Source organism: Fukomys damarensis, unplaced genomic scaffold (assembly GCF_012274545.1).
Source record: "Fukomys damarensis isolate Sample0158 unplaced genomic scaffold, DMR_v1.0_HiC HiC_scaffold_8, whole genome shotgun sequence".
Lineage (NCBI taxonomy): Eukaryota > Metazoa > Chordata > Mammalia > Rodentia > Bathyergidae > Fukomys > Fukomys damarensis.
In genome coordinates this window covers 20,568,980-20,585,014 of record NW_022900920.1, presented here as the reverse complement: position 1 = coordinate 20,585,014, position 16,035 = coordinate 20,568,980, and the positions used below count along the sequence as shown (strand labels likewise).

At 48.8% G+C, this 16,035-nt stretch overlaps 1 protein-coding gene across 3 annotated transcripts in view; it reads right to left on the bottom strand.

Moving 5' to 3' along the window:
* The window catches only part of Hspa12a (heat shock protein family A (Hsp70) member 12A), a 147,860-nt gene that overhangs the window by 18,571 nt on the left and 113,254 nt on the right, over positions 1–16,035 (bottom strand). For all 3 annotated transcript variants that reach the window (XM_010634541.2, XM_010634540.2, XM_010634543.2), the window contains 4 exons: positions 7,369–7,454; positions 5,754–5,881; positions 2,393–2,579; positions 111–215 (listed from right to left, as the gene is read on the bottom strand). In XM_010634541.2, coding sequence (XP_010632843.1) covers positions 111–215; positions 2,393–2,579; positions 5,754–5,881; positions 7,369–7,454 — 506 coding nt within the window. The remainder of the gene's footprint in view (positions 1–110; positions 216–2,392; positions 2,580–5,753; positions 5,882–7,368; positions 7,455–16,035) is intronic.

Sequence of the window (16,035 nt, the reverse complement as noted above, 5' to 3'; positions counted from 1 at the left end):
AGCGGCCGTCGTGGTTGTCGTCACTGTCATCCGCCTTCTGTGTTTGGGGTCAGGGGCTTCCTGGCAGGACAGGGAGGATGTGGGTGACGCGACCTAACCATCAGTCCTACCTTCAGTGCCTGCTCCTTAAAGTACTGCAGGGCATAAGCAAAGATTTCAAGAGCTTTGACTTTCTTTCCATTTGCTGCGGTCAGGTCTGTATCCATGGTGAGGTCCTGGGAGTGGTAGGGAAGGAAGGAAATAATAAGATGAAGGAGAGACGTGCTTTGGCTTTGGGGCCTGCCGCTTCGGGGCCTGGGGAATCATGGGGGCCGTGTCTGTATTTCCCCAGGGCTGACAAGGCAGATTAGGATGGTGTGTACCCCAAGACAGGGCCTGTAGCATTGTTCCCTTACCGTGTGAGAGGTTCTGGCTGCTCCCCCCGCCACCCACACACACCCTGGGCTTCTCTGGGAACAAAGGTTTGGGGGAATAGCAGAGGCCCAAGGGAGAAAACAAAGAGCAGGTGTCACTCCCAGTGTCATTTAGGCACTACGTCCACACGTGAACACACACGGTCGCCCTCAGAAGCCCCAAGGAGGCCTAAATCATGCCAACTCACTGCCATGCATGACATTAAACAGACGTGAAGCTTTCATTTGCTAGCGAGTTGCCATTCGAGTTACCAAAATAGAAAAGCTCCTATTTTAAGCCCTGCCCTGTCTAATCCTCTGGGAGCCCAGCATCACTGCCTCCCTTCCAATGCCAGAAGCTACAGCCGCTGCTGCACCCGGACCCGGGACAGACAATGCTCTGCAGAGCCCAGATGCTGGGGGAACAGAGGTCATTAAGAACTGATGAGGAAAGTCCCGGTGGGGTGGAGGATGGGCAGGAAGTGGGAGTAAAATCAGGAGGAGGCCCCTGAACCAACAAGCTCATTACTGCTAAGAAAAAAAAAAATCAGTGGGGCCTCTGAATGATGCAGGGTAGATAACTATGCTTCGCCTTTGGAGCGAGGAGGGACGCTGAGTTACAGAACCAGCCTTGTGCAGCCGCCAGGTGTGTGGTGACCCACTGCACGCACTCGCTCCTCCCAGCCAGCCACCTCCTTCTCATGGTACTCAGCAAAGACACCCCAGTTTTGGGACCCCAGGCACAGGAAGGTGGCCAAGCACCAGAAAGAGCTGGCTCTGGAAGAGAAAAAAATCCCTATGCTTCTGTCTCCACTTCCGCAATCCCAATACTCCGCACCAAATCCTGTAAGGAGGATCAGGTCCTGGCATCTGTCTGCACACAGAGACACCCACAGATGAGCATGGGGCCCTGGAAGGCAAGGGCTCGCTGCTGAGTTTACTATTCACATTTGTTTTCTCATCTGCAAAGAGCAGCAGACAAAGGAAAGCAGGGCCAATAGGAGCTAACACTTGACTAGAATCTATCCTGTGCCAGGCACAACTCAGAGACATTTCTATAATTGGAGTCTTCTAATCCCTACAATATCCCTGTGAGCAAGACACTGTCACTGTCTCCATTTTACAGACAAGGTGAAATGAGGCACAGCAGCATTAAGTAACTTGGAATAAAGCAACACTTTGAAGGCACTAGAGGCAAGATTCAAATCCAGGCCACCTGGCCCCAGAGTCTTGGTCCTAAACACTATTACCACCACCTGTGTCTCTAAGCGCTCAGCGAGCAGGAACAGCTACAACAGTGCTGATGAACGTTTCAGAGCTTTCAATGATGCAAACAGCCCTCTGTGGCACATGTGCCATAGGTTCGCCACCACTGATGTGGGATAAAATGTCTAAGTTGAAAAAAAAAATCCATGCTGTGCCCAGAGTTGCCTTTCTTATAAGTTTTAGGGGTGGGAGGGGGGGTGCTTCTCTTCCACAGTTTACAAGACACAGGTTTGCTGCAAGCATAACTGAGGCCACAGTGCTTCCAGTTCCTGGCACTTGATGTCTTGAGTACCCTCCCACACAGAGGGTTGACCTGACAGCTGTTACCAGTTGTTCCCTGCAAACTGGTTAGTTAATAGCTACTGCCCGAAATCCCCCACAACTGTCCCTGACCCTTGAGTTGCTCCCTATGGATAGAGGACCCCCTGATCTTCCAATAATCCAACAACCGAAGGGGGAACTCCTGGCACAGCAGGCGGACCCCAGCCCTCTCTACCTATGCAGCAGCCAGGGTCCCCTCTGACAGACGAGTTGTTAGATGCTACGAGTATTGCCCTGCTCACATGTGATTCAGAAAGCATTGTGCTGTTTCTAAAATCAAGGTGAACAGACATGAGTTTCTGCTTGGGAGATACTTAAGGGTCCCCTGGTTTGCAGAGATGCAAAGGCTGGAAGCTGGAGGGCCCCTGGTTCTCTTAAGCAGAGAACTTGGGCCAGGTAAGAGGCTTGCTCACCCCTGTAGTGTGCAGCTTCATCTTGAACTTCTCCAGGTACAGCCACTGCTTGGCCTCATTGGGATCCAGGTCATGGTAGAAGTCCCTGGCAGCATACCCAAAGCTGTGGAACTTCCTCTCGGGGGTCAGCAAGATGGTGGTTGGGGTCTTCTGGTTGGACACACCAGGGTCACCTCCTTCCCATCGCCTACCACCAAGGGAAGCCAGAGGTTATGGGGATTTCTTTCAAAATCCCAGTGCGGGCAGCAACTGCTGTATGTACGACTGTCGTGGCTGAGGGTGCCCAGACACATTCCAGGTCAGTTGGCTGGGTAGTGGCTAGAGACACAACTTCAGTTAGCAAGGAAAAGGGAGGGGGGCCGGTGCCACATTACTGCTCAATAACAAAGTCTGCCTGCATCCTTTCAGCATTACTGAGTCGCAACTGTATGCCACGAGCTGGTGACACAGGGCTGAAATATTATGTCTCTGGTTTCAAATAACTCACAATCTCTTAGGTAATGAGGTTTTTTTTGGTTTGCAGTTTTTCATCTGCAAGCACAGGGGCCCAGGGAAATGGCCTGATGGGTCAAAGAAGGCAGGAGAGCCAGGTGGTGGAGCTCGGGGGGGAATGCAGAGCTCAGGAGAGACTAGAAGAAGAGAAGGGCAGTTGAATCTCAAAGGAGGGAAGGACACCTAGGCTGCTCGGAGGAAGCAGGCACTGGGCATGTGTAGGTGCCATGTGATGGTGTTGGTTAGACCAAGAGTGTGCAGAGGAGAAGGGTGACTGGGCAAATGAGGATCGTGGGAAAGGGGATTGCAAAAGTGGTTGGAATGAGGCTGGGGAGAACCCTGAGAACTTACAGAGTCAAGGTATGAATAACGGGGCGCTACTGAAGGTCTTAGAGCAAAGGCATGGCAGAATCAGAACAGACCAGAGAGAGAGAGAGTGACAGGAAGCCAGGAGGAGGTGAGGGAGAGGTCAGGCCTAGCCTGAGAACAGGAGTGAGAACGTGACAGGCAGGAAAGGCAGAGATGCAGGGATGTGGAGCTGGTTCAGAGGGAGAGAACAACCACTTGGATATGGTGGTGAGCAGGAGAGCAGGGGCCCGGAGCTGTGAGCTTGGGAGCCTGGAGGAGACGGCGTGGACAATCAGTGAATGGTCCTGACCAGGGAGGGGCCGCAGGGACTGGGGGGGGGGCCCACTGGTGTGTGTGGTACTGAGTTTCTGGGGGCTGAAGACACAAGCTCTCCGCTTGGTGACAGCTACAGTGACAAGACGCAGTGAGAGGAGCGAGGGGAGCATCAGGGGCAGAAGTGAGAACCCACGGTCGTGTGCCAAGGAGGAACCAGAAAAGACAGAGAAGGGTACAGACACACGAGCAGGAAGGAGTGATGAAGTTTCCTTCCCTCTTCCAGGCACACAGAAAGGGAAGTGAGTGGGGAAGGCTGGTGTCACTTTGCTCTTCCTCTCTCCTCGGGGGTTGCTGCCCAGAGCTGCTGAGCACCCAGGCTGCTCCCCACGTAGCCAGGTCCCAGCCACACGGCCCTGGGCACAGCCTCAGGTGGAGATTTGCCGTGGAGGGGAAATGAGTCACATCTCCTGGCCCACGGGAGAGGTGGCTGCACCCTGTCTGAGCTCAAACCTGTTGCCTGCACTGCCTCACTATGCACTGGCAGGGCCGCTGGCGTCGATGGGGCACAAACTCCAGGGAGATTTGCCACTCAGGTGGCCAATTTCCCAGTCAAACTCTGTCAGGATGCAGGCCTCAAGCTGGGAGCCAAAGTCCTCAAGGTGACTGCACGGAGACACAGGGCTGGTTCTTATGACATGGATTTCACAAAAGGACCTGTCAGTACTATTAGTGGTGACACTTTCGGCAGATAATGACCCCATGAGCTTTTTCCCTTCGAATTTTTATTCCTTCACTCCCATTTAAATGCAAAGTGTTAAACTACCTCATTCTAACCTTTATAACTCTGTATCGTGGTTATGCTAAGATGATCTGACTGAAATAAAATTGAGATACAGCCAGTCTCCTACAGAATCTCTCCAATAACTAAGATAACATCTCTGAGGCCCTGAGCCATGCTGAGGCTGTAAGTGTCCTCTAGGCAAGTTCAAAGTTACTTTTACTCTTTTTTACCCATATTTTCACTGCTTGCCTATTCTGTGGAAGTAACATTTCTCAGAATTACATGGAAGCTCATAAACATGGATTTGTGCCCTTTTCCAATCCTCCGAGCCTCCAAACATCTGTGAGGTCCAGCAGAGACAGACACGTAGGGCCAACCAAGCACTGAACAGTATGCGGTCATCAGGATTCACTAACATGACTAGTTTTCCATTATTTTCTAGTAAGACCACCCCCAAGGGCCTCTGGAGCCTCACAACTGTGGCATCAGGCTGAGCCCCTCTGGTTTTCAAGAGAAAGTAGGGCCTAAAGCAAGGTTTTAGGGTGATGTGAGTGATACACAGTACTCTATAGAAATACCTACAATCTTACTCTGGAAGTCATGACTAAATTCCACAATTGCTCACATAAAGGCCATGCAAAACCAGTTACAGTGGCTCTGAAGACATCCTGTGGGTGGGGAATCAAGGTGATAAATCCCAGGTTTCCAAAGCTTTGAGGGAAACAGATGTGCATGAAGGTCATGGGCCAAGACTGGGAGAGATGGCATTGGTGCCAGCAGAGATCCGAGTCCTCCCAGACACTAGATCTTGGGGTTGTACAGTGTGAGGATTTGAGGAGCTATGCTGTGCGTGGTGGCATGGGGGGGTGGTGTCTCACACAGGCACCCCGAGAAGCACTCGGTCAAATTTCCTGTTAGAGTCACTTAGCTGACATTCACACCTCACTGCTTTCTCTCAAGCCTGGCACTTTCTGTCTTTGGTGGTGTCACTGGCAGTCTCTTCCCTTGGGAGAGCCAGAACCTCCTCTGATAATCTTGTTTTACATGCTGAGCATTCACTTAATCTGCATGAACACTCACTTTACAGATGAGGAGACTGAGGTTTAACAGGGTCAAAAACTGCCTTAGGTCACATAGCAAGTGGCTAAGCCGGCATCTGGACTACCTCCATCACAGTCAGCTGGCCCCTCTCATGCAGGCCATACCCTGGAATTACGAGGGAGTTAGACGTACTACACAGTCCCTCCCCAGATAACTAAGTCAGAATTAAACCAATATCCAACAAATGGCGACCTGGAGCCCGAGGTCAGAATGGCTTGTCTAAAGTGGCACAGAGGGTCTGGGCTGAGCTGGACCAGAATCCCAGGAAGCCCCTGAAGTGCCATATGCCATTGCAGTGGCTAGCCTGGGGTTCCACAGTGCAGTGGCTGATAAGGTCACCTGTCCTCCCACCACGGCACTCACCTCATCACGTGGATGCATTCTGGCTCTTTGGTGAAGCTATAGGCATAGCCACTGGATGTGGTCCCGAAGTCGATGGCCACCACAACAAGAAATGTCTGCTGTTCTGAGACGTTGGAGTTGGCATCATTCTGCAGAAATACAGTGAGGTGAGGCCAGGCTTGGCCTTCAGGAAGACCTCAAATTTGAGCAGTTCCACTCCGCAGTGCCACTGCCGCAGGAGGAAGGATGCCCACACTTTGGAACAGGTTCCCATGTAGCATCCGTGGGGTGAGGGCAGGACAGGCCAGCCCCACCTGAGTGACTCAGGGAGAATGTGGGCACCAAGGGAGGCCAGGCTGACTGGACGAGAGCACTGCCTGCAGCCTGGCTGCTTCCCTTCATTAATTGTGTGTGCTTGCATGAAGTTAATTACAGAAATGCTGCCATCAGGGTGGAAACCTCAACAACTCCTTCGACTCTATCCCTTAGTCCCTGTGCCAACCTCCAGCTGATGCCCCGAGTACTCTGCCAGCTGTGCCGTTCATGCCTCCCACTGACCTCTCCATCTGTGCCAGCATATCCTGCATGTGAGAGGGCTCGGCACACCCTGCCGGGTCCTGCACACCCTGGTCCTGCTGAGCCCTGTGCCCTCAGGGCACAGAGCCTTTCCCTTTGTCAGATCACTAGGGCAGGTCACTCCAGGTTTCCTAAGGTTTCTTTTTTTAAGCAATGTAGACTTTCTTCATTTTTTAAACTCCCACAGAATTCTATATTATACAACAACACATTTTAGATTTGGCTGGATTGGTTGAAGCAGGGATAAGAACACTACTCACTGGCTTCTCCTCTTACTGCCCACTCCTACCCATGCCACTCTGAAGCTCCTACAGGGTGCAACGTTTGAAACCACAGGACCTGGCCAACCCTCCCGGTTTTTCCAGGACTGAGGTAATTTCCAGGATACAGAAATTCTGGTGTAAAACTGGGACATTCCAGGAAAACCAGGACAAATTGGTACCCCCTACTCAGTGATGGCTCTAAAGTTCCCAGCAGCGCCTTTAGAGAGCTGAGCACCCTGTGCAAACTGCCCATTCCTGTTGGCTACAGATACACCCCTTTGAACGGCTGCCCCACACTGTCTATCTCCTTCTGAAGTGCAAGCTGGGGGAAGCTTGCTGTAGGCAAAGACTGCTCAGCCTTCTCCCTTGGGCAAGCTGCTCTGCAGAAGCAATTACTCTGCACAGGCTTGTGGATATGGCCGGTAACTGCAGTGGGCAAAGGCCCTGCATTTCACTGGTTCACCTGCCAAAAATGGCTACTTCCTTTCAAAAGGATGCTGTACAGTCTCTGGGCCCTGAGTCATTAAAGAGCTGCTTCTACCCTGCCAGATCATGTTACCCACCCACACTCACAGCTCCAGTCTCACCAGCCATACCACGAGTCTTTTTGAGCCCAGGAAGGGAAGACACATGGCGGGGTCCATGTGGCTGGTAATGGGTCAGTTTGATCTTTGCCCAGTGGACATAGGAGCTGCCCAGCAGCCTAAACTGTTACAGCAGACCCAGAGAGCACCACACACACACACACACACACACACACACACACATCCCACGCATACATGCACACAATTTCTTACCACAATATGGGATGGAGAGAGAGGCGTTATTCCTGTGTCTCCAAGACTCCGGGCTGGAGATGAATATGCAGATGTGGGGGCTGTTTCTGAAAGGAAAGACAAAGTCTGTTCCTTAGAAATGGCACGGGCTGGCCCAGAGAGCAGAAGTAAGGACTGCACAGCTTTGCCCCTCTGGGCACGTGGCTTCTCAAATGCCAACTAACATGACAAGCAGGGCCAAACCACAGCCAGGAGGTCAGGGTGTCTGCATTCAGGCCAGCAAGCCTTGTGTTTGGCATTTAGACCTTAACCAAATAAGATGTCCCTGCCCCTTTCCTCCCAGTGACTGCCAGACCCCTCCCTATGCCACCCAACCCCTCCAAGCAGGATGGCGAGCCCCCAAAATGCCCCAACCTGGCTGTGGACCCTGGAGACCTAGTTCTTAACCCAGGCTCGTTGACGAACCAGTGGACCCGAATCACCTGAAAGGATGTGCCAGTTTCTGAAGCTTTTTCTGGAAGAGGATCCATGGCCCTCCCCGGGTTCTCAAAGGAGGGTTAACTACCCCATCCTAGGAATCCATCAGTGTAACTTCCAGACAGAGGGTCTAGGCCTGGCAGATGCCTTCCCTCCTTCACCCTCTGGTAGGAGGGCCCCACCAGAGGACGGCGAACTTATCTCTTCAGGGACACTGAAGGTTTCTGACTTTCAGGAGAAAAGCCACAGCAATAAGGCAGCTGGATTAGCAAGCCTGGCCCTGCAAAGGGGGCCCAGAAGAGATACAAGGTCAAACCCTAGAGTAAGCAGCAAAGCAGCACAAACACTATACTTCCGTCAGCTAGATGCTGTTGCAATTATTCAAGCACGGGTGTTTGCTCTGGAGCCTTCTCAGAGCCAGGGCTCTGTCCCTGAGAAGGGTCCCCAAGAAGAAGTGTCCTGGCCCTGGTTAGTCCTGGAATGCTCCACAGTTCCTTCCTGTCTGCTACCCAGGACTGGCAGGGCCCCAGAGCACTCAAGCAAGGACCCCACTGTGTGACCCCACAGGGGAGACGAAGGCCTGATACTGCACGCCTACAGGTACCATGGGCCACAGCAGGCTCTGCATATCCCACTCCACTTAGTCACTGCCTAATACCGGGCAGGAAGGTTTGAAGTTCTGGGAAAGTCTTGTCTGCTTCTGGGGGCCTTGAGGAGTGGCTCCATCTGCCACTTCTGTTAAGTCCCTCTGTGTTGATCCCAGGCTCTTGCAAATTTTTTTTCTACAGAGGGGAACCTCAAACAGCATCATGATAATGGTTACCAAATGGGCTAAGGGATGCAACAGACCATGAAAGAAAGAATGTGAAGACTCAAATCTGCACAATGATTCCCTGATCTGCAGGTGCATGGCCTCTCTCCTCCCAAGGAGGCTCAGCCCCAGCCTCTGTGAGATGTGTGCACAGACACCTGATTACAGAGGCAAGCTTCAACTTATTGGGCAAAGGGCTTGGCAGACACTTCTCAGAGAAGACACATACACTGTCAGAAAGCATAACAAGGGCGAGGCGGGGAAGGGGCAGTTAGCTCAGTGGTGCTGCTTCCTGCCTCAAAAGTGCAAGGATCCCAGGTAACAACAACAACAAACAACAACAAAAAAGAAGAAAGCATATGAAAAGATGTTCAACACTATTAGAGATATACAAGTCAACAACACAATGATACACCACTTCACACCCCACTAAGGGTGACTACAATTTTTTCAAAAGGAAAGGAAAATAACAAGTGTTGGCAAAGATGCTAAAAAATTGGAACCCTTCTGCATTGCTAGTGAGAATGTAAAATGGTGTAACCATTGAGAAAAATACTTCAGCAGTTCCTCAAGAAATGAAATACAGAATTATTGTGTGACCCAGCAACCCCATCCATAGGTGTCTACACAAAAGAGCAGAAAACAGGGACTCAAAGAGTTGCTTGTACATGCATGTTCATTACAGCATTATTCACAATAACCAAAAGGGAGAAACAACCCAAGTACCCATCAACAGATGAGTGGGTAAACACAATGTGGTATATACATACAAGAGAAGAATACTTATAAGAGAATGGCATTTTTATATGTTACAACATGGATGAACCAGAAATTATGCTAAGCAAAATAAATTGGACATGAAAGGAAATATTATATTTTGTAATTCCACAAAATCAACTTGCTCATCTGAGAAAGAACATTATTTTCTATTCCTCTTGGAACTCATGACCCAGTGTTCTTTGAGGGGGTGAGGAGTGAGGGGATCAAATCCAGGGCCTTACACATGCGAGGTGAGACCTCTAACTTGAGCCCAGACTGATGCTCTGACCATAATGGAAAAATTAACTTGGTTCCTCAACCAGTCTGCTGAACTCTACCATCTTTGCTACTCTCCCAGCGCAAGGGCGCTTCTTCCACAGAAACAGGGGGGACTGTGCCTCTCCACCTAGGGGCTCAGCCAGATGACCTTTCGACCTGCTGGTCATAGTTCAGCCCCTTGGGCAGCTTCAGAGAGATGCCATCCAGCCCCAGAGCTGCCTTCCCTCCACCTGCTACCTGGAAGGCCCAGGGCCATGTGTCCACATTTGCACAGAAGGTCTTGGAAGAAACCAAATGTCTAATTGCCCAGAAAATCTGGTGTTGGCAATTAGCAAACAAGCTATTATCCACCGACAATCCATCCACCCTGCTGCTGCTCAGTTCTAATTATCACTCAAACCTTCTCAGGGAATATCCTGGGTGGTTCCACAGACTTGCAAAATAGCATGGGTTGAGCCACACACTGAACACATTCCTGGGGCTCCCAGGGTACTGCGAGGGCAAGGAGGAAGGAGTTTTTGGTTCTCCGTGCTTCCTACCCCATTGGATATAGGGCAGCATGAAACAAAATTGTTTGATTTACCAGGCTTAGAGGCAATTGAGCTTCATGGACTACATTTCTGCCTAATAAATCCCTTTATACCTCTTTTTTTAAACAGCAAAATTCAGCTACGTTGTGTGACAATTTAAGACATAGTGTCTCTGCGTAGGAGATACAGGGGAGAAATATTTCATAGACATCTGTTGTATATTGTGTATACCTCTATCTGCAAGACTATATATCCATATATTCTAAATTGAAGCTATTCACCAGTTAATGTCCACCAATCCAGCATGGGAATACACAAAGCCTGAAGTGACATATTTGTTCTCTGGTTAATATTTCTGTACTTTACAATTTAGGATGTCAGAGTGGTGTTCAGACCTTCAAGGGGAAAGACTATGAGAAAGCCTACTGAGCGGTCAGAGTGCAAAGTTTAATTCTGTTGTCCCTACAAGTCTCAGCAAGACTGAAGACCTTGCATGCCTTGGGTAAATCATGAGGACTAAACACAAAAAGGCCAACAGATTCCTGCCTATTAATCTGAGAATATTTGACAGATGTGAGCTAACAGACAACAGGAGAGAAATGGCACATGGAATGTCTGTGCATACACGGTATAAACTGTGTGCTTCCCTGGCACCAATTACACACAGGCCATTATCTACAGTAAGAAATACTACACGTCACTTAGTTGTAGGCCTGTTTATGCTGCTTCCGTAAAGTCAGTATGATAACGACTTTCCCTGGGTCGCCTCCACCTGAGTGAGACTCCAGCTCAGCACACACACGCTAACTCGGACACTGTGGGAACTAAAAAGAAGTGTGAAGCTAAAAGCTCAGCTTAAGTACAGGTTGATACAGTACAGACTCAGAAGAAAGAAAAGGGGCTGAAAGAAATAAAGCGCAGGCCCAGCTGTGGAGGTAAAGGAAGACTGCTGAGAGAGAGAGAGAGAAGGAAAAGGCTTTACCAGAAAATGCAGTCCATGGCAGAGCTAAACGACGTGGAGTGTGAAAAGATGCCTACCCCACCGTCCCAACTAAGTCACCCAAAGGCCACCCAAAGCATCGTCCATGTCAAGCACTAAGTTACCTGGACGTCCATTACACAGAAGGGTTTCAGGAGTGCATGCCATGAATCAGAAAAACACCTACCATATGAAGAATGCAAACTATCAGCCACAAAGGGGTTCAGTAGCTGAAGGGGAGAGACCCTAGAATTTTCAGGCAAAGAGAAATTAATTCCCTTGGTTCTTAGTTTTAGGTAACTTAATATCCCTTCAGTCACATAGTGTACAGACAATTATTTTAGTTTAGTAAATATAAAAACAAGTTGGATGGCCGGGCACAGTGGTGCAAGCCTGTAATTTCAGCACTTGAGAGGCTGAGGCAGGAGGATCGCTGCAAGTTCGAGGCCAGCCTGGGCTCCATAGTAAGCTCAGGGCCAGCCTGAACTACACAAAGAGGCCCTGTCTCAAAAACCAACCCCCCCACCAAAAAAAAGAAAAGAAAAATCAAGTTGGTAAGGGTTGTTTTATAGATTCACTCTTAAACCTTGAACTCCCATCCCAACACATTCTTTAAGTCATTTTAAAAATAATTTTTGCAGTCAGGAGGGTATATAAACAAATGAAAATCTTTTTTAACCATGTAAAGGACAAAAAAATAAAAGTATTACTCGCCCAACAAGTCTCTTGCCATAATACTGCTGAGAACCCTGAACCAGGTTTTTGAGAAAGAATTAGTTTAACTTTTTAATTAAATCCTCTTCATTGGCCTTAGTAGTGCAGGAATTAAAATGTAGGCTTCAGCTGGATTCCTGCTATAAAATGGGAGACATGTAAAATTCAGGCACATTTTTATTTGCTTCCAGCTCTAATGGCTTGAATCAAAGCAGATATTCTTAAAATTAAAAATAGTCTCACTAAAAGAAGCTCAAGGAGAGCCATAACTCATGAACTTGCTTGTTACTCTTCTCTGCTAGAGACATTCGTCGGCAAATGGCCGTGAGCAGAATGACAGACTTTCTGAGACATGGAAAATCGATCTTGGTCCATAAATACAGCATTTTTACAGATGAAGGCAGAACCGCCGGACAGACTTTATTCTACGGAGCTCCAGACTAACGTGAAACAGGACAGGTGGTCTCACAAAGTGACAGGGTCTTCTCTCCAGACAGTCCTCCTTGCCAGCTTGCAGATCTACCTATCAAATAAACGCCCATTTCAAAATGACTTTTAAGGTGTGAGCCTTAGAATTTAAAAAATACAATATCCATATATTTTTACTTCCTTTTTCCTGTGGGCTTTGAGATGACAGGTGCTTGCCGACAACGGCCTAAAATCAGGTGCCATAAGGAAAAGCCCTCTCTCTTTCCACACAGGCTCTCCTTGCAGCGTTACCTCTGAAAATTCATCAGCTCAAGGTCATGGGTAGGTTACTGGCAAACATCTTTTGAGAAGGAGAATAAAAAATATTTTATTACCCTATAACAGCTTTCATGGCTAGCTGAACTAATGCATTTATTAATGTAAGCTGAACCTCCATTTCAGTAAGTAATTTATGGGCTTTTTTTTTTTAATCGCCATGGTTGGTGTCCAGAGAAAATGGAAATTTTATTGGCATCAACAGGGAGACTCTCTCTCCACGAAGAACTCTGAGTGTAAAATAACCACTTTCCAAATGCTAAATAATAATTATGGAAATGAGCATTCACCACGACAGAAGCCACAACACAAAGCACAGGTGGAATTGGGGGGCTGCACAAGGCCCATGACTCTGGGCCTTCCTGTTACTCTTCCCACCTCCTGAACTGTCCGGGAGATGAGATGTCCCAGTGGAGGAGAATAGGAGCCGCTGGATTTCCCCAGAGACAGAGAAATCCCGGGTCTCGGCAACCCCAGACTGTTAGTGGTCGCTTCACTTTTTCTCTTTTAGCCCCAAGTTCATAGACTGGTTTGTAGGTGTCTGATTTATGCCTGTTTCCAGACAACAGCTGGGAGAGTTGAGGAAAGGCTTTCTACACCAACAGTTTTCATGAGTTGTACTTAGCCACACTGCAGCCCCTGCCCACCAGTACCCAGCAATTGGAGGGGCTCCAACAGATTACCCCGCATGTGGTCCCGAGGTATGTCCACCTGGTTTCTCTCAATTGTTATTTCATCGCTTATGCCCCAGCTCTGACATATCACAGGACTCGAATGACACATGGTTTATTGGCTGGACGAATGGATGGATGGATGGATGGATGGATTGATGAGTGAGTAGTGGTAGATAGGTAGGTAGATAGATGATAGATAGATAGATAGATAGATAGATAGATAGATAGATAGAGATAGATAGATAGATAGATAGATAGATAGATAGATAGATAGATAGAGGATGAAAGAGTGGGTAGGTAGACAAATATTTCCATATGTGCCCAAAAGTAGACTCAGTGGCTATCCACAGATTTGGAGGACCTTCCCTATTTCAGTCACTCCTGTGATATCAAAACCCTTGAGTGGGAATATTAGGAATGAATATGCTGAATTACTGCCAACAATGTGAGATCAGCTCTCAAATCACCCAGACTTACCTCTCTTCTCAGACATCTCTTTTGCCAAGGGAATACTAATTGCTCCCAGGTAAGAAATTTTCTACACTCCCTGCCTGTCACTCTATCTCCAAGCCTTGCCATTTTTACTTCTGGTGTTCCTCACAGTCACTCTCCTCTGCAGAGTCACCCCCAGAACCTGAACCTCCTCCTGAACCTGACCAGAGCTCCTGCCCTATCCAAACCTCACTCACCCTTCAGTCAGAGCTACCTGGTCAAAACTGGGATCTGGTCACATTCCTATCCTTGTCAGGGCCTTCTCTGATGCCCACCCTGCCTGGGATTAAGTCCAACCCACTGCTCTCAGCCCTTTGAAATCCACAACATCTCCATCTGTGGTCTCTCCTTTCCTCCAGCCCTGGCCTTACCAAACCTGGCCTCAGACTCTGACACACCTGTGACTCCTCAGACTCCGGGATCTGCACACACTGTCCCCTGCCTGTAAGACTGCCCACCTGTGTAGCAGGCCAACTCTACCTTTTCCTCAGGACCACCTCCAAAGGTCAGCCTCTCCTGTGTGAGAGAAGAAAGCCTTCTCAGTTCCCAGGGTACAAAGCAGAAAAACCTGTTCACGGATGCCTGGTGACCATCTGGCAAAACCTAGATGCAGGAAACCACACGAGACAAGAGCCGTGTTTCTCCTAGCAACAGCCACAGGAAAATACACAAGGCAGGAGGGGAAACCTATAGTTCAGAAGTTTTCAAACTTTGATGTACATCAGAATCCTCTGGTGGGCTTGTTAAAACACATATTTCTGGCCCCACCCCCAGAGTTTCTGGTCCTACAGATTTGGGGGTGGAGAATATGCATTTGTAATGATTTTCCAGGGCTTCCTGACTCTGCCTCAGGGACCAACTGCTGTAGCATAAAAGAGACTTAAAACACATCAACTCCAATAATTGCCACGTGTGGGTCTTTTATTAGATCCTAACTCAAAACTGAAAAATATTTACATTTATGAGACAATAGGAAATGGATATGGATAATATTAACAATTTCTTATTAATAACATGGTTATATAATTTTAAGACTCCTTGTCCTCTAGGAATACAGTCTAAAATGTTTGTAGATGCAATGATATGCATGCTATCTGGGATTTGTATCAAATTAACACAATGGGAAAGGAGTGGAGATGAAACAAAATTGGCCACAAATTGATAATGATTAGAACTGGAGGTGGCCGTATGGGGTTCCATACATTATTTGCTCTACTTTTTTGTTATGCTTTAAATTTTCCATAGTAAAGAGTTGTTCTTTCATGGTACCAGTCACAGGGAAGCTCTAAGAGGAAGAGACAACACTTTTCTAATGTGACCTTTTGGAGCCCCTGGCCCAGTCACGGTAGGTTTTCTGCACATATTTATCAATTGAGTGAGCAAACCAATAGGAATGGGAGTTCACATGGACTTTGGAGCTCTGGGAAGGTTCAACCTGGGTCTCAGGGTGCTCACCTGGGTGAGCGGTGCAAGTCCAGCCGGCTCCTCCACGGCTGAGGACCAGAACAACCTCCTGAAGGAGTCTGAACTTCGGCAGGCTCCTCGCGGCCTCTCAGACAACAAAGCAGGTGTCCGGCCCCCAGCAGTAAGAGTCTCAATCTGGGAAGGGCCTAGTCTGGCCTTAGATACAGGACCCCACTGAGAACTGGCCCACAGATGCTAGATTTTGCAGTCTATCTGCAAACCTGGGGCCTCAAAGGAGCAGGGAGTCGTCCACTATTGGACCCCTCCATGTTGAGAAACAGGATCCTGCTCCTGCAGAGAGGCAGGGTCACTTTAAGGACTAGGACACATCTGTTCTGCATTGTCCTTCAGACGTGCTGGGATACTGCTGCCACGGGCGGCGGGGTGGGCAGGCAAGAAGTCTCAGTGAAGGCCCTGGCATTTTCCTGTGGTTCTGGCGCCAGGGAGGAATGGTGAGCTAAAACACTGATGTCAGATGTCACCTTGTGACGCTTTGTACAGCCACCACAAGCCCTGAGTTCTGAAAGGCAATGTCTGTGTGTATGTGTGTGTCTCCTGGGAATATCAGGCAAGTGTCATCCTTAGGCCCAGGCCTGGCCTTGGGGTGACAGATGCAGCAGTTCTGGCATTCAGCTTGGGCTGCAGGCCCAAAGGATATGTCTCCTAAGAGCCAGGACAGCTCTAGAAGAGGAACAAAGCCTGAGTGGGCTCTCTGGCTGCTGTTCTTAGAAAAGGAAAGGAAAACAAAATGGCTCTTGGTCACAA